At 41.8% G+C, this 23,736-nt stretch overlaps 1 protein-coding gene across 1 annotated transcript in view; it reads right to left on the bottom strand.

Moving 5' to 3' along the window:
• The window catches only part of RFK (riboflavin kinase), a 29,239-nt gene that overhangs the window by 4,769 nt on the left and 734 nt on the right, over positions 1–23,736 (bottom strand). The window contains exons 2-3 of the mRNA XM_030566788.1: positions 10,462–10,613; positions 6,080–6,182 (exon numbers count right to left, since the gene is read on the bottom strand). Of these exons, the coding sequence (XP_030422648.1) occupies positions 6,080–6,182; positions 10,462–10,613 (255 nt within the window). The remainder of the gene's footprint in view (positions 1–6,079; positions 6,183–10,461; positions 10,614–23,736) is intronic.

Here is a 23,736-nt window from a genome sequence, read left to right as displayed (position 1 = left end):
ATCCATGTCTTTTGTGTGTGTGTGTGTGTGTGTGTGTGTGTGTGTGTGTGTGTGTGTGTGTGTGTGTGTGTGTGTGTGTGTGTGAGAGAGAGAGAGAGAGAGATCTCTATCTTCAGCTCAGCCTGTTATATTATACCTTGCGTGCTTGAGATTTGATTCAGTGATAAGGATAATAACCTGTCTGTTTCATTTTGTGTTCTTAATTAGTATTCCTTCATTTTAAGTCTTTTCATAGAATCATAGAGTATCAGGGTTGGAAGGGACCACAGGGGGTCATCTAGTCCAACCGCCTGCTCAAAGCAGGACCAAGCCCCAACTATACCATCCCAGCAAGGACTTTGTCAAGCCTGACCTTAAAAACCTCTAGGGAAGCAAATTCCACCACCTCCCTAGGTAACTCAATCCAGCTCCTAGTGAAAGTTTTTCCTAATATCCAACCTGAAGCTCCCCCACTGTAACTTGAGACCATTACTCCTTGTTCTGTCATCTGGTACCACTGAGAACAGTCTAAATCCACCCTCTTTGGAACCTCCTTTGAGCTAATTGAAAGCAGCTATCAAATCCCCCCTTTCTTCTCTTCTGTAGACTAAACAATCCCAGTTCCCTCAGCCTCTTCTCATAAGTCATGTGCTCCAGCCCCCTAATTTTTGTTGCCTACGCTGAACTCTTTCCAATTTTTCCTCATCCTCCTTATAGTCTGGGGCCCAAAACTGGACACAGTACTCCAGATGAGGCTTCACCAATGTCGAATAGCGGGGAATGATCATGTCCCTCGAGCTGCTGGCAATGCCCCTACTTATACAGCTCAACATGCCATTAGCCTTCTTGGCAACAAGGGCAACTGCTGATTCATATCCAGCTTCTTGTCCACCGTAACCATTAGGTCCTTTTCTTTAGAATTGCTGCCTAGCCATTCGGTCCCTCGTCTGTAGCGGTGCATGGGATTCTTCTGCCCTAAGTGCAGGACTCTGCACTTGTCCTTGTTGAATCTCATCAGATTTCTTTTAGCCTGATCCTCTAATTTGTCTAGGTCCCTCTGTATCCTATCTCTACCCTCCAATGTATCTACCACTCCTCCTAGTTTAGTGTCATCTGCAAACTTGCTGAGCGTGCAGTCTACACCATCCTCCAGATCATTGATTTCAGCATTTGTGTACATGTTTACAGTAGAAGAGTTCAAGTGTAGATAAGCTACTTATTTACAGCAGAATATTTCAAGGTGTGGATAGACTACATGTTGTCCAGATCACTATGAAGAGGAGATCTGAAAGTGGTGCAAGCAAGAGATGGCAAAAACAACTGAGTAAAGCAGCAGCTAAGAGCTCAAAGCCAATAACTTCGTTTCTCAAACCTCTGGAAAACACACCTTACCCAACAAACAGTACTACAGATAATGAAAATTCTGCAACTGCAACAGGTGAGATTTTCAATGCCAATACCTGATCATGAGGACAATAGTCAAGGACGAGATGTGCCAACAGTAACAGACGCAACAGAAGATCCTGCGTACGATTAAGAAACTCAACAAATGTAGATCTTACACAGCAAGAGCCATTCATGAGTACTACAGGTTTGATACTGACTGACACTGGAATTATTGACAAGAGCAATGCTGCCCAAATGCAATCTTTTCTTCAAATTAGTTGTTTTGAAATCACAAGTAATGTTCCACGAGATACTAATAAATCGTGCTTTCCCTACTCGTCTGCTGACAAAAACTCTTCCAAATGGTGAGACCTGCACAAGAGACTGGTTATGCTAGAGTATGGAAAAACAATCTTTATACTGTGCACCCTGCTTCATTTTGACCAAATGTGCTGCAATGCATCAGTTCTCTCTGATCAATCAGGATGGAGCATCAACAGAGGTTGGAGGACGTTGAAAGACTGAATACCATCACATGAGAATTCAACGTCACACGAAGAAATGTCGCATGGAAATCAGCCAGCAGGGCAGCAACAGCTGAAAGTTCAGTTGAGAATTTACTCTTGATTGAACTCTCTACAGAAACTAATAACTGGAAAAAAACTTCTGAGTGCATCCTGAATGTCATCCTTTTTCTTTCTGAGAGGGGATAGGCTCTCTTTGGTTCCAGTCAATGTATTGGTGATCGCGCAAATAGAAACTTTCTAGGCATAGATGAGCTCCTCAGCAAATACAACCCACTTTTATCAGAGCATGTTAAACGTGTTCGAGAATCACAAGAAAGTCAAAAGAGCGCGCAAGTACATTAGCTCTCCAAATGCATACAAAACAAGTTTATTGAGTTATGTGGGTCATTCACACAAACAACAATTCTTGATGAGATTCGAAATGCCAAGTATTTTTAAATCATTGTTGATGCCATTCCAAATCGTTCTCACAAGGAACTGACTACTATGGTTATTTGATATGTTAAGATTGTAGACAGCTCAAAATTTTCAACTGAAGAAAGGTTTATTTTGTTTGATAATTTCATGAGAAAATCTGGAAAAGAAATTGCAAGGAAGCAATTACTCACTTTGGAACTGTTCAGCAAATCTATAATCTCAATAGCAGTCCACAAAGGTGGGAAATTCTGAAGCAATATCTTCCTGTTTCACTACATGGAATGTCCAAAACTAAGTGATAGTCTGCATGGATTGATGGTGTTCAGTCAGTTGTACAGCATTTAAATTCAGTGATAAAGGCTTTAAATGAGCTTGAATCTCTCAATTTCACTGCACAGGCTCGAACTGAACTTCAGTCTATTCAGAAGCACATGTCCAAATTTTAATGCATTCTGATGTCATCTTTGTTGATGAAGCTACTTATGATGATCCACCAAACTAATCTGGTAACTAAAGCAAACAATGCTACCCTTGATGCTGAGAGGGATAACACTGAAAGTCTCAATGAACAATGGGATCCCGAATGAGTCCAAATTAGTAGCACAGAATATTGGCATTTCATCTGAGTTTTCCACCAATCACAACTTACCTACTGAATCCAGTGCCAAGCAGCATTATAGGGTCAATGTCTTCCTTGTGATCATTGACTCTATTCAATCAGGTCTTGTACATCCATTTGAGTCACTGCGACTAATCTGTACCCTTTTGGGGTTTCTTTGGCAGCTCAACAGGTTGAGTAACGAAGATCTACTTTCTACAGCTGAACAATTTCAGCAACAGTAAAACAAAGAAATCTCAAAAGATCTCAGTGATAAGGTCATCTTCCTCAACCAAATATATCCCATGAACTTTAAACTGGATCGCAAGCCAAAGGAATTGCTTCAAGCAATACTCTAACTTGGACTCTCTGAGTTGTTTCCTAATATCACAACTGCACTGCACATTTTTGTCAGTTTGCCTGCATCAGTGGCTTCAGGTCAATGCACCTTCAACATGTTGAAGCAGGTAAAGAAATATCACCGTTCAACTACGGAACAAGAACGTTTGAATGGGCTCACCATGCTTACTATCAACTGTTACACTGCACAAAAGCTAGATTTTTTCCTCAATAATTAGTGCATTTGCACAGAAAAACACTAGAAGAGCATTTGTTAAATAAATAAAAATATTCAAATTATGTCTCACTTTTTTTGGTGCCTTATTTTGTTTTCATATGATATTTTTTAATTTTATTATCGCTAAGGATAAGCTGGAAGTGGCCCAGGCCTCTCTGGACCTCTGAGAGGGCCTGGTAAGATTAGTACCATTAATCAAAGGAAATAATATTAATATTAACAAGCACTGATAGTTATTTTAAAAAGCTACTAAGTCTGAAAGGACAAAGTTGAAATTTAGTCAATTTCAGATGAGTAAAAGGTACTTTCAGACCCTCCACCTGTCCACAAATGACCTGCCAGTTTCAGCTTTAAAGCCACTTTAACAAAAGCTTCTTCCTCCCCTTCAGCGTGCATCCTTCACACCTTTTGGTGTGACTATAAAGGAAGACATTGAGACACACAGTGCTTATGAGTGCATAAAGTATAGTGAGAGAAGTATTTTCCCTCAACTCTCATAGTTATACTAATATAAGGTATTACTAAATAGGAAATTTAAATTAACTATTTAAATTTCAGAACGATTTAAATTAACTATGTTGCTAATGAGATCTTCACTTTCTAACCTAAGTTTACCAAAACAGGATGTACTTTTTGCTTCCATTAACATAATACTTGGTTTTCTATGATGTAGTTTTATATAGCCTCATCCCACTTCTAATCAATCTGACGGAATATACAGAATCTACTAAGTGAGCATCCAGTATTGCTACTGCATTTACCAGTAAGCTAATGGAAAGTACCATCTGATTTGTTTAACAATGAAAAAATGTACATAATTACAAAAACATTTAAAGTTGCACATCAATAAAATATTGATGCAAAAAAACATTTTTTAAAAGAAGGGGATTTACTGGCATAAAACTTATAAAGACTAGGAAAAATGTTTCAAGTAGCAGTTCTGTAAGAAAACTTGATGTTTTACTGTACCATTCATAGGTAAGTAAAGTTTCTTTCCTCCAAATGTCAGAGATTCCCACTGTTTGAGATTTAAAAAGGGTAGATTGCTCTCTACAGAAGCTAAGATACAGACTGTAGTGAGAAACAGCCAGGTAGAAGTCACAAGAGGCAGATGTTGAGTGAGCATTAGCAGTTACATTGTCAGAAGAAAGTGAATGCCAAAGACTAGCCAGCCAGGCATCCAGTCTCCCTTAACGTACATTGGAGCAGAGAGATTACAACTTTCCCTAACGACAACATTAATTAAAACTTCAAGTATCTGGATGTAAATTAAAGATACCACTTTCCCCTTCTTACAGGGTGTGCCCTTTCCTTGTTTCATTATAATGAAAAAGGACTACATGAAGGTGCTCCCCCCCCCCCCTTTTTGTTTTTCTTGTTTTTCCAGGGTTTTTCCTAGAAGTTTCTTTGGAGGCTTCAATGAAGTTGGGTGAGACCAGTCTCAGCTCTTAACTGAGCAGATGGTAGTACGAATCTTTAACAAAGATCTTGACTTCTCTTTGCAGAGCATTGGAGTCAAATGTGTGTTAAAAGAAACCGAATAAAAAAATCCTTTCCTCTGTCATTTTTAAAATTTTCATTTTGTTGGTACATATAAAGGCTTAATCTGAAAACAATTGCATCTGGAAAGAGTGCTGCATTATTGTCTTTAATGTAATTACCAAAACTAGGATCCCCTAAAGATTTCTGCACTAAAAGGAACATAGTTTTCCAGACCAGAAGGGACTAAAAAACAACATCCCATCATTTCTGTATCAATCCCATAACTCTGATTCATAAAGACAAACCCTTCTATGTGCATAATCTGGACAGGTTTACACAATCTGGCACAAGACACATCTAATGAATGTTGAGAATAATTACTTCCAAGGCTTTTCCTTTGGATACTGTGCAGCATCGATAACAGGAGGAACAATTAGTAAAAGGCCCCTGCTGAAAAGACACCGAAGTGAGAGATCACCATTACTTCCACTGCACTCTGAAGAGGAGTAAAACTGAAATGTGAAGCCTCTCCATTTGTTACAAGAAGCAATCACACAAAGGGTTGGAATCTACCACCTGATGATATATCAGATTTGTAACTCTCACAACATAGGAGGTTCCACGGCAAGTTCTATATTGAAGAGTCAGACCAAAGAATGAGGATTCTGCTTGGATTATCACTTTTGAATAATCAATTTAGATTGTGTGAAGGAGCTGTTCTTCAACAGCTCAGATCCAGAGAGAATTCAAGGTTCTGGGAGTGATATCACCATGGTAACCCAAAAAAGAATAATTCAGCCAGGAAACAGATGTGCAAGGTGATGCAGCTTGTAAGTATATCTGTTTTCTGTATTTCTTGATATTCTTTAATTTTTTTTTTTTTAATATCAGAATACTAAAGCCCTTTTTGTTGCATTCAACCTACCATGGCAAGCAAAGACCATATTTATGGTTTAAATGATCCACTTCCAAAAGCAGATTTACTTAATTATCAAAAGTGAAAAGGAACACAGAAGGAAGGCAAATCTCTGGTGGCAGTAAACTGCACAAACCACCGTCAGGCTCAAAAATCTTCATAAACAAAAAAACTTTTAGGGAAACCTTGATACTTACCTAAGGAATCAAAGTTTTTTTCTGGTCTGATGTACCCAATAATGACTATACTGAGAATTTCACCATAGAAGTCTTCTTTGAACGTGTGGATGATGTGCGTTTCCTAAAGAAAAAGAAAAATAACTATTATAACTGTTTTGTTTATGTTTTCTGTTTCTCAAGAAGTTTAGCCCAAGTTACTGTTACCAACTACAAAGAAGAAAAAAACCTGTTTTATCCCTGCCCCACATCTTAAAGTTCAGTAACTTAGGCCATGTCTACATCTAAAATTTTGCAGCGCTGGTTGTTACAGCTGTATTAGTACAGCTGTATAGGGCCAGCGCTGCAGAGTGGCCACACTTACAGCAACCAGCGCTGCAAGTGGTGTTAGATGTGGCCACACTGCAGCGCTGTTGGGCGGCTTCAAGGGGGGTTCGGGGAACGCGAGAGCAAACCGGGAAAGGAGACCAGCTTCGCCGCGGTTTGCTCTCGCGTTCCCCGAACCACCCTGCAAACCGCAGGGAAGGAGACCTGCTTGCTCGGGGTTCCGGGAACGAGAGAGCAAACCGGGAAAGGAGACCAGCTTCGCCGCGGTTTGCTCTCGCGTTCCCCGAACCACCCTGCAAACCGCAAGGAAGGAGACCTGCTTGCTCGGGGTTCCGGGAACGCGAGAGCAAACCGGGAAAGGAGACCAGCTTGATTACCAGAGGCTTCCTCCTTCCATGGAGGTCAAGAAAAGCGCTGGTAAGTGTCTACATTGGATTACCAGCGCTGGATCACCAGCGCTGGATCCTCTACACCCGAGACAAAACGGGAGTACGGCCAGCGCTGCAAACAGGGAGTTGCAGCGCTGGTGATGCCCTGCAGATGTGTACACCTTCAAAGTTGCAGCGCTGTAACTCCCTCACCAGCGCTGCAACTTTCTGATGTAGACAAACCCTTAATTTAATATTATGCACGTTTAAGAAACCTGACAGAAAACTTAAATACAGTAAACTGAGCATCTTTGAAACTTCAGTAAGCATGACAAGAGTCTCAACCATTAATTTCTTGGTACTATCTCCAAAGAACTACAGTATAGTCTACATGCTCATGTACACTTGAGCAATGCCCAGGTTTTTTTTTTTTAATATGAAAGTTTTGTACTCACTGTATCTGAGGGCGGAAAATGGCTGAAAATCACTTAAGATGTGAATATATAATTTAAAAAAATAATAATAAAAAACCCTCCTGTGGGTATAGTTTCTGAATCAATGGCTCCTAAATCAAATTTAGTCCCACAATCCTTCACCTTTATCCTAAACATAGAATATCTTTAATACATATTAAATTTGAATTTGTTTCCATTTAGATGGTTTAACACAAACGAGAGGAAACAAAACATTTTTCTAGTCCTCTTAAATGTATAAGCAAAAACAACAAGGAGTCCTTGTGGCACCTTAGAGACTAAATTTTATCTGGGCATAAGCTTTCATGGGCTAAAACCCACCTCATCAAATGCATGGAGTGGAAAATACTGTAGGCGGGTATAAATACACAGCACATGAAATGATGAGTTGCCTTACCAAGTTGGGGGATGGGAGGAATGCTAACGAGCCAATTTAATTAAGGTGAAAGTGGTCTATTCTCCACAGTTGACAAGAAGGAGTAAATATCAAGGGAGGGAAAAATCACTTTTGTAGTGCTAATGAGGCCAATGCAACCAAGGTGCCCAATTTCAAACAGTTGACAAGAATGTGTGAGTATCAGCAGAGGGAAATTATTTTTTGTAGTAACCCTTCCACTCTCAGTCTTTATTCAGGCCTAGTTTGATGGTGTCCAGTTTGCAAATTAATTCTAGTTCTGCAGTTTCTTGTTGGAGTCTGTTTTTGAAGATTTTTTGTTGAAGAATTGCCACTTTTAAGTCTGTTATTGAGTGTCCAGGGAAACTGAAATGTTCTCCTACTGGTTTTTGAATGTTATAGTTTTTGGTCTGATTTCTGTCCATTTATTCTTTTGCTTAAGTACTGTCCAGTTGGGCCAACGTACATGGCAGAGGAGGGGGTTCTAGCCCACGAAAGCTTATGCCCAAATAAATTTGTTAGTCTCTAAGGTGCCACAAGGACTCCTCACTGTTTTTGCTCATACAGACTAAGAGCCAACACTCTGAAATCTTAAATGCATGGAGTACCTCATGATACTGTTAGTATGTATGACTGAATTTAATGTTTCTTGACTCAAAGAAGCACATGCAGTTAAATGAGGAGCTAGCTGAACTAGCTAACAAGCATGACAATTTGAACAAAGCACTTCATTTTTCAAGAAAAATCCTCATTTAGTTATGTCACTAATCAGCATTTAATCTACACGCACTAAATCCATTGTCCAAATCTAATTAAAGGAAATGTATAGCTAAACGTCATCATAAGACATGTCAGACACAAATGATCCATAAGCTCCTCGAGTACCTTCATGTACATGCTAATCAGAAGAGACAAAACTGAAATTACCGGGTCACAGACATTCTGCACAAATTCCATTCCTACTGAAGTTAATTTAGAAGAATATTATGGGTAAGAGCTTGAAATTTCACAAATTGCAGCAGCTACAGTGTTTTAGCGTGTGAAGCTATGTGTACTAGCAACAGATGGATTCAACAATATTTGTCTTTGCTTACCAAATATGGTTTTATTTCAAGTTTTCCTATGCGTCTCATACTCCCGCAAGTGTACTATAGAGCTCTACTGTTTTACCTAAAAAAGCTTTTAAAATACCACTGTTCATACTGCTGCTTGAAGATTTTTATTTATTTATTTATTTTTTAATGGGTTAGTGTGAGAAATTTCTTAAGGTGTTTTGCTCTTCAAGAGCAGGAATCCTATGTTTATGAAATTTTTAAGAATAGGAAAACTACTTATGATTTTGATTTTTTACCATTGTCAGGATTCCTACTACTCACCCATTTCATATCAGGTTTCAGGATTCTAATGTAGTAAACTGCCATCTAGCTCTAGATTATTTCCATCTTTGAAATGGTTTCCTGAATTCTGAAGAAATCATGTATTATTTGAGAAGCAGATTTTAGGGATGCTTTTGCTTCTTGCACATTTGGGAACTGAATGAAGACTCTAAAGAGAGATGAAAGCGTAGAAGCTGGAATAAAACTTGGGGCAGGGGCTCATGCCTAAATGTCTGTTATTTCAGAACGCCAAAAATCTAACTACTTTTGCTGGTTCAGGCTAAAGAGCCAGGACTCAAGAGAAAAAAAATTCTACACAGATGATGGTATAATTAGAGGGCATAGGACTTTGTTCTTGATAATATTTGAATTCATTTTTAGTTTATTATACTGATTCTGCATAAGAGGCCATAATATAACATACACCTCTACCCCGTGGAGAGCAAAAAATCCCTACCACGTTATAGGTGAAATGCCGTAACATGGGGTAGCAGTGGCAGGGCTGCCACAGTGATTTAAAGAGCCCAGGGCTCCGGCCATGGGGAGCCCCAGGCCCTTTAAATCACCGACAGACCCCCGCTGCTGCAGTCCCGGGATAGTGGCAGCAGGGCTCCAGCAGTGATTTAAAGGGCCCTGGGCTCCCTGCAGCAGCCGGAGCCCAGCTGCTACCGCACTAAATGCGAACCCGTGTTATATCGGGTTGCGTTATAGTGGGGTGGAAGTGTATATGGATTCCATTACTGATCAGAGAATATAATGGAAGAACACCATAAATTATGTAAAGAAATCTATTAAGCCATACTAATTTTTATTTTATTTTGAAGTGCAGTTATACTCTGAAAAATAACAGATGTCATTAGGTTCTTACTCATTTATCCTATTTCCGTGTCTTTTATAATCTAATGTGCTCAATTTACTATTTAAGCTTACGTTTGTTTTAACTGGCAGCATGACAAGTGGCATGTAATCAACATCAGAATTTAGCTAATTTAACTGATGATGCAAGAGGTAAATGGGAACACGTCTTATTCTTCTATGGCTGCATGGACTCTGTCTACTAAGAGACTCTCCTCTCAGTATGTAAATATAAGACAAGTGCCACTGTTATGACTAGAAATGTAGTATCTAAATCCCATTCATTCAGTGAATGGCGCAACTTCTGCTCCTCTTACTCAAGCCAGTAGTCTAGTTAGTTTATTACTATGACTTTCAAATTTTTTTTTTTTATTGGTGATCCCTTTCACATGGCAAGCCTCTGAGTGTGACACCCCCCTTTATAAATTAAAAACACTTTTTTATACATTTAACACCATTATAAATGCTGGAGGCAAAGAGGGGTTTGGGATAGAGGCTGACAGCTCACGACCCCCCCATATAATCACCTTGTGACCCTGAGGGGTCTTGACCCAATTTGAGAACCCCTGGTTTGTTATAACCAAAATACCACATAAAGCAGAATTCTTACCACTGATTTCTTTACATTCTTGTAGTATGGGTTCCAACCTATGCTCAAAACCATTTTATGCACATCTCCATTTCCAACACTGGCCCACCCATAGTATATACCAGTGGAGATATCAGATGGAAAGCTTTCAACGACTTGCTCAGAGAAGTTAGCTGCAAATAAAAGTGTACAGTATATAAATTAAGTGCTCCATAGTACAGTAAACTGCTTAAAATGTATTTTAAAAACTCTACTTATATCATTTGATATTAATGACACAATGCTCCACTTAATACAAGTATAAGCAATGGGAAAAAACAGCTTCATAGCCGATTAACACACTGGCTGCGTAAGATATCCAAGATACCACAGAGTTAGCAGATCTATGAAAAACATGGTTCCAAGTTATTGTGTAGAAATGACCTTGTATACATTAACCAACCAGGCTGAATTCAATGCTTTAGCACAATCAGGGAACATGGCTGTAGTCCTATCTGCACTACAAAGGGAAGCCAAACTGTAATGAGGTCAGGGTACTGCTGTGTTGAAAGTCACACACACAAAATAATCAATAAAGTGAAATTAAGACCACAGGTACCTATCAGTGGTTTGAGTGTATACTGCCTTTCAAAATGGTTAGTTTAAAAAAAAAAAAACACCTCAGATGCTAGAAGACCAAGAAACAGCATTAAGACTGCACTTATAAAACAAATCACCCAAGCTATTTTAAAGGAATGCTCTCTGACCTCTACAAACAATCCTATTCTCTCCATCTTTTCCATCTCTGAAGAGCTCTTAATAAAGAGGTGTCAACACTCATTTAGGCTGAGCGTATTACAGTGTGCAGTGGTGCATTACTTAAGCCTGCCTCACAGTCCACATCACACAGTTCACATAAGCCAGTATACACCACTTCCACACTGGTAAAGCAGTGACCTCTGTTTGGTGCTACGCTTTCTGGGGGCATATCCCAGGATTCTTAGCACCTCACCAAATGGAACGGCTTTAGGAATTGGTTTGTGGTATATGGCGGGAGAACTCATCTAGCCTTCCTAGACTCTTGTGCAGAAGTAGTTTAGCCTGCCACGTTTAGTTGAGGCACTTCCTCCTCTACACACACCTCACCTCTGTCCACTATAACCAGTGGACAGCCATGGATTCATTAGATGAGCTGCTCCTGTTTGCAGGAGAGTTATTTATGCAGTGGAGTGGTGAGTTACTGGATGGCCTTTTGGAAGCACTTTCTGAGATGCAGAATGTGGCAGGACTATGAAGCCAATTCATCCATCACAGAGTGGGCAGACATGATGAATGCTGCAATTACTGAAGACTCCCCATGTGTAGACCAGCACTTCTGGTGCAAGAGAACTAGCACAGTGTGATGGGAAGGTTGTCCCAACCCTCCAGCACCAGACCACTCAGTTGAGGGAGTCCTTACCAATGGAAGCAAGTTGCAATAGTCCTTGGGAAGCTTTCTACCCCACATTGCTAAAGGTCATTGCAAAGCAGTTCAGTGCTGGCTGAAACCTGTTGGGTTTGTAGTCGTAGACATTTGAGCATTAATTAACATTGTAATTTACCAATGAGCAGTGGACATTAGAAGTGTGTCTGAAATAAATATTGTGCTATCAAAGAATGTTGTTCCCAAACTGCACTGCAGCCATTGATGGCAAATCTGTGCCCTTACTTTGTTTGCCAGAAAAAGAAAAAAAATGTCATCTGCAAAGAGTACCTCTCCCTAGTTTTGCAGGCCTTCATTACTCACAGACACAGGTCCATGAAAACCAACATGGGAAGTATGGGAAAAATGCATAGCACCAGGGTGCTTAGGAGACCTGGCATTTACACCTGTTGGGAGACGCAGGGCCCTGACTCTCTCCTAATTACATTGTCATCAACGGAGTGTCAATGCCCATTGTTATTTTGGAGGACCCCATCAACCTATTCCTGCCAATGCTTATGACACTACACCCTGACTTAAGAGAGCATGGTAAGAGAATTAAATTACACTCTTAGTGGTTGCAGGGTAGTGGATTACACATCTGGCAGACAGAAGGCAAGAGGTGCTGCCTACAAAATCACTGGATGCCAATGCCATCCATATGATTGTGATCCATACATCTGCAAAGCTAAAAAAGTATTTTTGAATGGAGTGGTATCAAGACTCTGCAGGCCTGGTACAGGCAACCAGAAAGTACACCTACCACTGGGGCTGGATCAAGGTGGACAAAAAATATAAGCATCCCATTTAGGAGTGAAGGAAAATTACCAGGACCCTGGGCTGGTATGATGAGGCTTGCGAGCAGCACAGTGGAATCCCCCGGCTCCCCTGCCCCAACTGTTCTATCTATTATTAGGATACAATCAGAAGCAATGAGGTCCAGTAGTGACTTATGAACATGCTGCCTGGAACAGTACTTTGCTAGTCAAGGTATAAGTCTATATCATATCAGTGTAACTGAGTTACTAAAGAGCAGTGTTTGCTAAGTATACAGGCCTACCAAGCATGAGAATAAACTTTTAAATATTTTGCATGGAATATTTGCAAAGGTAGTTTGAAAGAGCCACTAGCAATGTGTTTTAATTTGTTCCCCTCCCCTTGACATCCATCTTGGATCACATATGGGTGGGGAGTAAGGAGTGGAGGAAGAAGTAACTGTCTAGAAGATCTCTTGGTTTCAGTCCTCAGCCAAAGCTGAGCACACCCCATTACATACACCATCCTCCACAGTGATAGTTTTATTGGTCATAACCCAGAAATCCTTCCCTCTTAGAACAAACATTCTCCCTTGCGACAACAAATATGGCAGGCAGCACTTACAGTATTGCAGATTCAAACCTGGCCCTGCACATCTCCTTCAGGCTGTTCCCCAGGTCCAACCCCAAATAAATCCTCGGACTATGGACCCAGGATATTCACCAGCCAAGTGAGCTGAACTAGAGTTTTCCATTTTGTGGTCTGTTCCTGGTATCCATCATGGCCCCATTTGCTGACGACCCTGCCTCCCTTCCTCCTGTCTAATAATAAGACCATCTGGATTCGGAAGGATGTCATAGGAAAAAATGGGCTCTTCAGTGGCAAATGCCTAGTCCAACTCCTCACAGAAGGAGTATTTAGATGCAGAGAGCGCATTGCCTACCTACCATTTCCATCTTTGCCCTCACAAATACAGCTGCTTCAGGTGCCTGATATGCTCCCTACACTGCACACCAGTGTGGCAGATACTCACTTCTGCCAGACTTTTCCACATAATCTTAATGGTGGATATTTCTGGAGCTCTTGTTAAAATGATGGTCCTGAGTGTACTCCCACCAGACATTAACTAGAACCTCAGTGTGCAACTCAGGCCAGCTAGTGGCATGCTGGAGATAGGCCATCTTCTATGCTGTTTGGCAGAGCAGCCCATGTGTAAAATGAGGATTAATACCATAGTGCAGCGATGTGAACTGCCAGTAGCTTCTCATGCATAGAGGGAAAACAGTAGGAAGTAAGTAAGTAGAAGGGTCAGAATATACCGCTATAGAGAATTGTGAGAATGGCAGGGGAGGACTACCTAGACTCCAAGTCAGATACCTGTGCCTTTGCTACCTTCACAAGGCAAAGTGGGTAAATCACAGGTCAGTGTGCAGCCTGACTCATACCCCAGTGGAGTAAACCAACACCAGACAAGTCTAAAGGCTTTGCGTGTGAATGAGAGAAGATTTGGGCCAATACAACACAGGACAAGATGCAGAAAAACTGCAGTGTAGATGTACCATTAAAAAAGTTCAAATTTTATGTTTTATTACCTGGTCTGGGATATGAATTCAGGACTTCATAGACTTCCTTCACTACACTCCCTGATATCAGTGGGAGATTTGGATAGAAATCAAGATCAACTGTATTTATTCCTTACTTTATTGTCACAATCAATATCACTGAGGGCTCGTCCACATAAAGGAGTCGATTGGTTTAAATTAAATCAGTCCAGTTAAACCAGTGCAACATGAAACTGACATGAAAGTCAGTGCAAAAACTGGTAGCAGTTACTTTAGATTACATCTAATTTTTATAGACCCAAACTAAACTGATAAGCCAAGTTTCAACTGACATAAGAGTGGCCATATACTTGCACCAGTTTAGCTAAATTGGTTTAAAATCATTCTTATATTTATAGCAACACAACTTTGTTTAAAGACCAAGCCTTGGCAAAAAATATATACTCCCCTTTAGGCCAACCCTACTTCTGTCCTTTGTTTCTCTTCCTTCCTTTGTTATTTGCCCTCTTCCAGGTTCCTCCCTTTATGTTTCCTTTTCTGCAGCAACTCCCAATTCCTACTCCCTGTCCTAGACTAAGGGCTTGTCTATACTTATCGGGGGATCGACAAATGGCAATTGATGCATAGGCGGTGGATTTAGACCCAGATTATTCTCCCGTTGACTCCTGTACTCCACTGGATCGAGAAGAGTAGGGGGGAGTCGACGAGAGAGCATCCTGTCGACATTGCATAATGTGGATCCTGAAGTAAGTAGATCTAAGCTACGTCAATTTGAGTTACACTATTCAAGTAACTCAAGTTGCATAGCTTAGATAGAATTTCCCCTAAGATATGAAAGCTTTGTAAGGAAGCTTGAAAAAAGCCTATCCTCACTGCACGTAACTGAAATGCAAATGGCTACTCAAATTTCAGTATCTTGCTAATCTGATGACCAGAATATAAAAAGAGTTATTTTTGTTCCTAGTGAATTTCTATTTGCATTGTGTATTTCACTCCATTTGTTCAAAGTAAACAGCACAAATGAATGAACTGAATGATTTTAACCTGACAGGATATTCAGTGTACAGCTTAATATTTTAAAGAGACAGGCTGAAACATTTACCAGAATGCTTCTGTGAAACTGCTTTTGGTATTTTTAGCATTACATCCTGAAGTCTGTGCTTTAGAAGTGACATGGATATACAGTAAAGCACAGTTGTTATTCTTGGCTAAATGAACTTGACTGATTTCTGTGATGCAAATTTTTTAGTTACTGATTGAGACTAAAACATCAATGTAATGTTTTCAAAACATGCAAGTATTGTCGGTTTGTACAGGAGCAGCAGCTGAACACTGTGATAGCCTTTTAGTAAGTTTAGGAATTTGTTGGTGTCACTCTGGCATAATCCTAGGTAACTCGGAAAGGGGCTAGACCACAAGTGTCAATGAAGCCCTCTTGTTGTAGGCCTCAATGAACTAATGTTCCTCCATGTTAAACACTTTGTGTAACCTAGTGTAACCTAATATGTTAAGAGCTGTAAAATGTAGTGTTAGCAGTTAGTTTTCGGTTGTAACAGCCAGTTCTCTGCTGTAATACATTGAAGCTAGGCTAAAGCCCGCTCAAGGCCATTTTAAGATACTGTACACATGTCTCAGCAGCAGAGAGGGGGGAGGAAGGGGGGAGACAAAAGATTGAATGAGAAAAGATACTGCAGCTGGATGGGAAAGGAGGGGGGAGTTAGAAATCAGCTAGTCAGCATGAAAAAGTTTTGTAGTAAACAACTGGGATATAAAAGGAAGAAACTGCTTGTTTTAGGGGGACAGGATTTGAGATTCTTATTTCTCCCTTACACCTTATTTGAGCTCAAATAAACTTGGTTTGCTTCTCCACCCTGGTGTGTTTATTGGTGCAGCACACCAGGCAACGGACCCCCACCGCTGTTGCTTGGCCTCAGGCAGTTATATGCCGGCAACAGTTCTTGGCGCCCAACGTGGGCATTGAGGCTAAAATTAGCCTTGCCTGGATCCCTTCTGGTGGTCGACGGATTGCGGTGACGACCGACGCCCAGCGCGCACCGGTGACTTCACCGGGGGCCTCGGCAGAGACGCGGTGTGAGCAACCCGAGAGGGCACAACAGTGCAACGCGCTCGAGTAGTGGAGAAGCAGTTGTGGGCGACGGTGAGGAACCAGTCCCTTGGATAAGGTAGGAACAGTCCAGTAGTGTGGACTTAGGCCCAAGGCTGGGGACGCCCAGTCGTAATTCCCATTAGACGATATAGTGTCATATAATGGGTCAAGGGCATGGTATGGGGCACCAGGTAAGGTGTACATCCTTAGAATGCATTCTAGTGAATTGGAAGGTGTTTGGCTCGGATCCGATGACTAAGAATAAACTGAAAAAGTTCTGTACAGTAGACTGGCCTCAGTATCAACTAGAGGACCAGAAAAGGTAGCCACCGGAAGGATCACTTAATTATAACACGATCCTCCAATTACTCCTGTTTTGTCAGGGAAAGGGTAGCTTCTGAAGCTGTTTGTATGGAGAGCTCTTGTAAAAATCCCCCACCGTAGCTCCTGTTCTTCCTCTGTCTGGCAGAGTGCAAGGATTCAAAAGCAGGTTAGGGATAGTGCAGGGACAAAGGAGGGACCTGTCTAGAAAGGGTAGACCCTATGTCCTAGTGCACTCTCTCCCTGTTGTAGCTAAAAAGCAAGATCAGATGCAGAATGGTACTGGGGGCCACTGTGAGTGACTGTTACCGGAAGACGCCCAGAGTACCCTGTGAAGCAAAAGCTCGTGACCAGGACTACTCTAACACAAGCCTGATAACTATTGGATCTTTAGGAGGTCCGACCCATGGTGGGCTGACTTGGCCTGGCATCGTCCGGTGAGGAAGCTGCCTGGGTCTAGGAGTGTGTGTACCCATCTTCCCTTCCCCTTTCCTTTCCGTGTGGGCTACTGACAGTCTGATCATCTCACTGGATGCAATCAGAGTAAGCGGCGCCGTCTCCCAGAGACTAGCCGACGCTCTTTGCTGAAAGGAGGTGTAGGAGGGTCGTGGTCATCCTCGTTAGCCTCTCCTGTGTGAGTACCCTGTAGGGAAAAACCCTTAGTTTATGAGCCGCTAGCGCGGACAGGGCACCCTCCCTGTGTGTGTAAGTGGAAAATGGGTAGGGGGACAGTCTAAACATTCCACCTCACCCCTAGGGTACCCCAGCATATTACATGTACCTACATTATGGTTCATCAACCCGCAGGTATTTAGAGAATTGGAATATTTACATGCGTGAAAATCCATCTAAACAATGCCCACTAGAAGGTACTTCAATCTAGATAAGATCATACATCTAAGAGGAGCGTTTAATCACCAAAAAGCCCTGACACAGGGTGAACAAATTTGTCTATTGAGGAAAGGAACGGGTTAATTTAAAAATCATCTTGGCCCAGGGATGGAAGGGGGGGGGGGTGGTCTGCGTTCAGGGTCAGGAATCGGCGCGGACTGTGCTTGGTGCAGGGAGGGGCTGCTTTCCGCCCCAGCTGGCTGTGAAAAAATATAGACAGAGGCGAACCAAAGGCAATACAAGTTACAGAACTAAGATTACATTTGCAAAGCTTAACTGTCCAGTAAGATCCAACAGTGTGCCTTTGTGACCCCGGAGCTGGTGTGGCTTGGTGACACCGAAGAAGCCACAGGCAGCTGACCTGGACTGGAATCTCTGAAAGAGACGCTGCAGAAGATTCCAGGGTGTAAGAGAACAGCCCTTCCAAGAGCGGAAGCATGTTAGAAATTCTGGACAAGCTGTATACAGGATAATCTCCAGTCCACCTCTCCCCCCTTCTCTGAACATTATACACAGAAGTGGCCAGTCTGAACGTACTTGTGGGGGTATGAAAGGGGCTTGGGGCATTAATGTTTTCCTGAGCAATGAGGGAGCGTTCCCAACACTCTCTGTTGTTATTTTAATATTTTATTAATGAAGCTTTAAAATACAGTTATATGGTGTGTTTTCTTTATCTTCCCCCAACGATCCTGTAGTGTCAGCCTGATCACCTGACACGAGGGATAGATTGGTAACAGAAATTTTTCACAGTTTGGTGAGCAATTAAGAAGGGGGGAGCCCTGCAGAATTTACACCATCTATTTGTTTTACCCTTATTATTTTATGTTAGCTTTGCTTGGTACTGTTGGTGTTATATGTTGAGAATTGCATGAGTAAAAGTGAGCCCTAATAGGATAAGGAAATGCTATCTGATTCTGGTTCTGTTCTGTTTAACCAGTTACTGTTGTTTTTCTGCTCTGTTCATTTGGACGTTAGGAGTGTGGGCGGAACTGAACCTCTCGTTCGTAATTCCTCGGAGTGGAAGCCATACGTGCGAGGAAGCTCTGAGGTCGAATTGAGATCCTTCTGTCCCATCCCCTGTAGCAGTCAGTGTATAGAAGTGGGAAAACCTGGCTTAAACTGTAATTTCCTCTGCTCTGTGTAATTCTCTCTTCTGTTTAAGTGTCAGCAGACAGATGCATGGGTCTCTGGGTAAACTCTCTAAAGGGGTTTGGATTATATGTTAAGTAAATGGCCTTTGCCCAATGGGCCACACGTTTTTATCCAGGTGGCAAGCCTCATGAAGGAGGACTCGGGTAGTCTGGTAAGAATGTTTAAGGGAAGAGACCAGGAGGGGTGGGGGCTAGTTGAGAAGCCCACCCTCCTAGCTAAACTGGTAGTGGAACAAGTTGGTGCCCATGGAAGGGACGGTTCAGCAAGAAAAGCAGGACCGGGCCCAGGAGGGCAGGGAACAGACAGAGAGATTGGAAAATGGGTTGGAAAACTTTAAGGGTGTAGTGGAAGGAAGGAGTCAGCAAGTGTAAGCATGGCGATTTCAAATACCCAGGACTTACTTGGAATGGTGATTTAAGTTGATAAAAGTGGCTGTTGGGAGACAAGCGATTTAAGGGAGAGTGAGAAGTTAACTCTGTAGTTGCTGGAGGGAACAGCAGTTGAACTTTGTAAAAATGCTAAAGAAAAAAGTTCTTGGTGTCTGTAAAATGTTTGTAAATAAATTCAGGCAAAGAAATTATTGGACTGCAATCATTTGGTTTGGCTATGAACAATTTAGTTAAATTAGCTGAAGAATGTATACAGTGTTATGTAATTGAAAACCTGGGCTGCCTATGAAACAAATACAAAAAACTATGGGGTAATTCCTCTGTTTTGCCTGAAGTCAATACGGGTATTTGTATATTTTAGGCGATGATTGTCTGCCCAGAAAGGGTAGACCTCTGTTTTTTTGTCTTTCAGATAATCAGAGAAAACTGATGCCAGCTGAACAGCATTCAACATGCATTTACTGGCACAACAGCAATTATGTTTTGTGCTCTATGTTCTGTCTTGTGGTGTTTGTCCTGTGGCCGGAATTTTTGTGTTTAATATTTTTATAAAATAGTCTAGTTTAAAATCAAACAAAAAGGTTAAATTAAAATGCAGATACTTGTTTTGTTCAACTTGGAATACAAAGTGTTTGGATAAATCAGGAGAATGTGATATACTAAAGTCTAATGCATTTCCTCAAGAAAAAGAAATTTCATTGGCCAAACTGTTAACTGCAAAAATTGTTGTTAAAATTTGCATACCAACAGTCTTTAAAAGCAAGGACATAAAAGTTAACCCACTTCCCATATTGTATATGGGATTCTTCTGGCTACTTCAGATTTCTAGCCAGAGGGCTGGGGATGGTGGGAAGCTATTGGACTAGAGGTTGAATTGAATAAACTCCTCAAAAGTGGGTGTGCTTGTCCTGGGTTGTTGCTCCAAAGTTCTGTAATAAGGTTATTTTAGTAAAAGGGTGTGTGTAGCATATATTAAATAATAAGACTAATGTACTGTATAATGACAATGTTTATGTCTTCATTGTTGGAAAAAAGGTGTATAAGTAAAAAGTGGAAGTTTCCTTTGCAGGTTAAAAGAAGCCAAGAAAGGAAGAAGGACAAAGAACAGAATGACTTAACTGGAAAAAAAGAATTAGCTAGCAAGCTCAGGCTATAGATTAGACACTGACTCCACTCAAGGACACTGCTCACAGTTAAGACTTGGCTAACAACTAGGAAAAGGAGGGCTTGAATTTGCCCACGCAGCTATGAGATCTAAAACACACTGCCAGGCACTAATGAAATGTGTTAAGTTTCTTTTCTCACAGGCAAAGAAGCGCTACCCAAAGACCCTAGCAGCCCTGCCACTCTTTGGAACTAGGAGACGGGACTGATGTAAAGGTCCACCAACGAAAGTCTCCTCTGGCTCCACCCTGGAAAGGCCCTTAAGTCCTGGTGACGACCAACATCGCTGGAAAATGTCAAAGACTGACTGCTTAAACCCAAGATTCTCACTGCAAAAAGACTCCTCCACATCGGGAGAATTCTCCTACTGATGATTAGCCTATTTCACCTTCTAGCTCCACTGTGCCTTCTGGACAGTAGGGAAAAAGTACAGGGTGATGTGCTAGTAACCTCTTCCCTATAGGATGCTGCACCACGACTGTTTTAGGAAAAAAGAAGGAACACTCGCTCCACTGAAATTGCCAAAGTCCAGGAATTCCTGACTAGAAAGGACATTAAGAACTGACCCTGGTGAAGAAACAAAGAATTATACACTGGTGGGAGGACATTTGTGGGACCCATGTTTGGGAATGTGGTATTAATTGAATTTTCGGGTTTATTCTACAGGCTGTGCCCTGTGTTTTGGATACATCCTTCAGCATATATAGCTCTCTCTAATAGGATTTTAAATAACAAGTACCCAAAGAGTTTGTTCTGCTACTAGAAATTTTACCCGTATTGAAACCATTCCAGTGACTAATAATGTATGCTATTAATGGGAATGCCTTTTGACAGTACCTGAGAATAGTTAAATAACAGGTGTATTATAGTACTACACCAAGAAAAGATGGTATTGAATATAACTGAGGCTGGGAAGGCATTGCAGTGGGATCTAGTATGTTTAGGAATTCGGGATTTCCTGAAGGACCAGCTGATGGCCATTCGGAGTGATCTTGAGTACCAGACTTGGCCCACTGCCCTTACAGACGCATCAGGAATACCATCTGATCTGTGATCATGGAGACACATGTGGACACTTCCTGGGTGGAAGTGTGGCTTCCCAGGGCGGGGTGTGCGCCCTTATAGGGGATGAATACTGTACTTATGTCCCAGAAAGCACACAGGATATTAACAAGCACATCCTGTCAGCCAAACAGGCTTTTGAACAGTGGAAGGCCCAGGAAAGGAAACCTACTATTTCTGATTCCCTCTGGGGCTGGTTACTCAACCTGGGAGAACTAGGGGAAGGTATTGTTCACCTCCTGCTCACTGGTGGGGTGTTGTGTATTGTTACTCTTCTCTTGCTTGCTTGCTGTGAAGCACTCCAGATCCCCAGAGCTTAATCACGTTATCCTTTAAATGTGAGAACACTCAGCCAAAAGTTTGTTGAGTATTCTCAAAGGAGGGAGTTGTTGGTGTCACTCTGGCATAATCCTAGGTAACTCGGAAAGGGGGTAGACCACAAGTGTCAATGAAGCCCTCTTGTTGTAGGCCTCAATGGACCAATGTTCCTCCATGTTAAACATTTTGTGTAACCTAGTGTAACCTAATATGTTAAGAGCTGTAAAATGTAGTGTTAGCAGTTAGTTTTCGGTTGTAACAGCCAGTTCTCTGCTGTAATACACTGAAGCTAGGCTAAAGCCCGCTCAAGGCCATTTTAAGATACTGTATACATGTCTCAGCAGCGGAGGGGGGGAGGAAGGGGGAAGACAAAAGATTGAATGAGAAAAGATACTGCAGCTGGATGGGAAAGGGGGGGGAGTTAGAAATCAGCTAGTCAGCATGAAAAAGTTTTGTAGTAAACAACTGGGATATAAAAGGAAGAAACTGCTTGTTTTAGGGGGACAGGATTTGAGATTCTTATTTCTCCTTTGCACCTTATTTGAGCTCAAATAAACTTGGTTTGCTTCTCCACCCTGGTGTGTTTATTGGCACGGCACACCAGGCGACGGACCCCCCCGCTGTTGCTTGGCCTCAGGCAATTATCTGCCGGCAACAAATTCATAAAGCATTCTTTCAAGACCAATAAAAGTCACCAAATAAAATAAAAATGTTTACGGTGTTTAGCTTAAAGGACTTCCTAGTTTTATGTTACAAAACAAAATGACCTTTCCCCCCCACCGCCCCCAGTACAGGAAGATCTTACCAGCCCTAAAGCTCAGCAGTGGTACAGAGATCCAGAAACTAAGGGCATGTCTACACTATGGGCACAACACCAGCACAGCTGCAGCTATGTGAGTATACTGTAGATGTTTCCTACATCAATGGAAAGTTTTTCCACTGAGGTAGGTAATCCATCACCCCAAGCAGCTGTAGCGAGGTCAATGGAAGAATTCTATGCCTGGGGCTAGGTCAACTTAACTGCAGCACTCAGTGTGTGAATTTTTCACACCGCTGAGCAACATAGCTAGGTTGATCTAAATTTTAAGTGCAGACCATGGCTAAATCAGACAAGCTGTCACTGATTAACTGTAAAACTCCAACTCAAAGTGTTACAAATGAAGAGGCACTGTCCAGTGCTCTGCTTTATGTTTTCACATGAAAGAGATTAATCAGCTTAATTTTACCTGTTTACAGTGATACACATAGTAGTGCTGCATTTCTCCAATTCTAGTTTTGCTTTCACAACACTATACATTTTTCTTCTTGACAAGCTAATTCTATTAGCTTGTTACTGGGAAGTTAACTTTTCTTTATCACAAAAAAAGGGAGGTAACCACAAAAGAAAAGAATCTCCCAAGTTGAAGAAACAGAACAGGGCCCCACAGAAGATGTCTATTTTTAATCCCTCACTATACATCTGAGCGTATGTGGGTTTTTTTGGTCTGAGGGTTTGTTTTTTTGGGGGGGGGGCGGGGGGTTTAGAACACACCAGGAACCTTTGTTTAGGTAAGAAACTTTCCCTGCCCCCAGGAATCCTCTGTAACACAATCCAAGTGATGGGCAGCTGGGGTGAATTCCAAGTTCCATTTAAATCAAATAGTGCCATGATTTCATCCCAGCTTTCTGAGCAAGCTATTTTGCAACTCCTCCTTACCTATACACATGCACTCATCTCAATCGCTAAAGAAAACTCCTTCCCTCCCTCCCACAAATCCTGCAACTAGGACAACACTTCTTAAAAAGCAAGGTATCATACCCCGTAATTGCTACTAATTTGACATTTTAAAAGGGGGCATTTCGGATGCAAACCTGTCACCAATTTGGGCTGGTACCTAATCAGTGCATTAAGCTAGCATGGTAGCAGGGATCACGGAAAGTAATAAAACTGTGCTCCTGAGTGAAGCACAGCTCTTACATGGCAAACCCTAACCACAGGGGAAGTAGCAAGCGCGACCGGCGACCCAGTGCTGCAAAATCAGTGACGTCAGAATGGGCGGGTCACCGACGTCAGGGTGACTGCCCCTCCGCAGCCGTCGCCCACGGGTCCCCCCTCCCCCAAGCGGGGTCTCGGCGTTCCCATGCCCCGCGGGG

The sequence above is a fragment of the Gopherus evgoodei genome, chromosome 6, assembly GCF_007399415.2.
Source record: "Gopherus evgoodei ecotype Sinaloan lineage chromosome 6, rGopEvg1_v1.p, whole genome shotgun sequence".
In the NCBI taxonomy this organism is placed as follows: Eukaryota; Metazoa; Chordata; order Testudines; family Testudinidae; genus Gopherus; species Gopherus evgoodei.
This window is presented reverse-complemented; position numbering and strand designations above follow the sequence as displayed.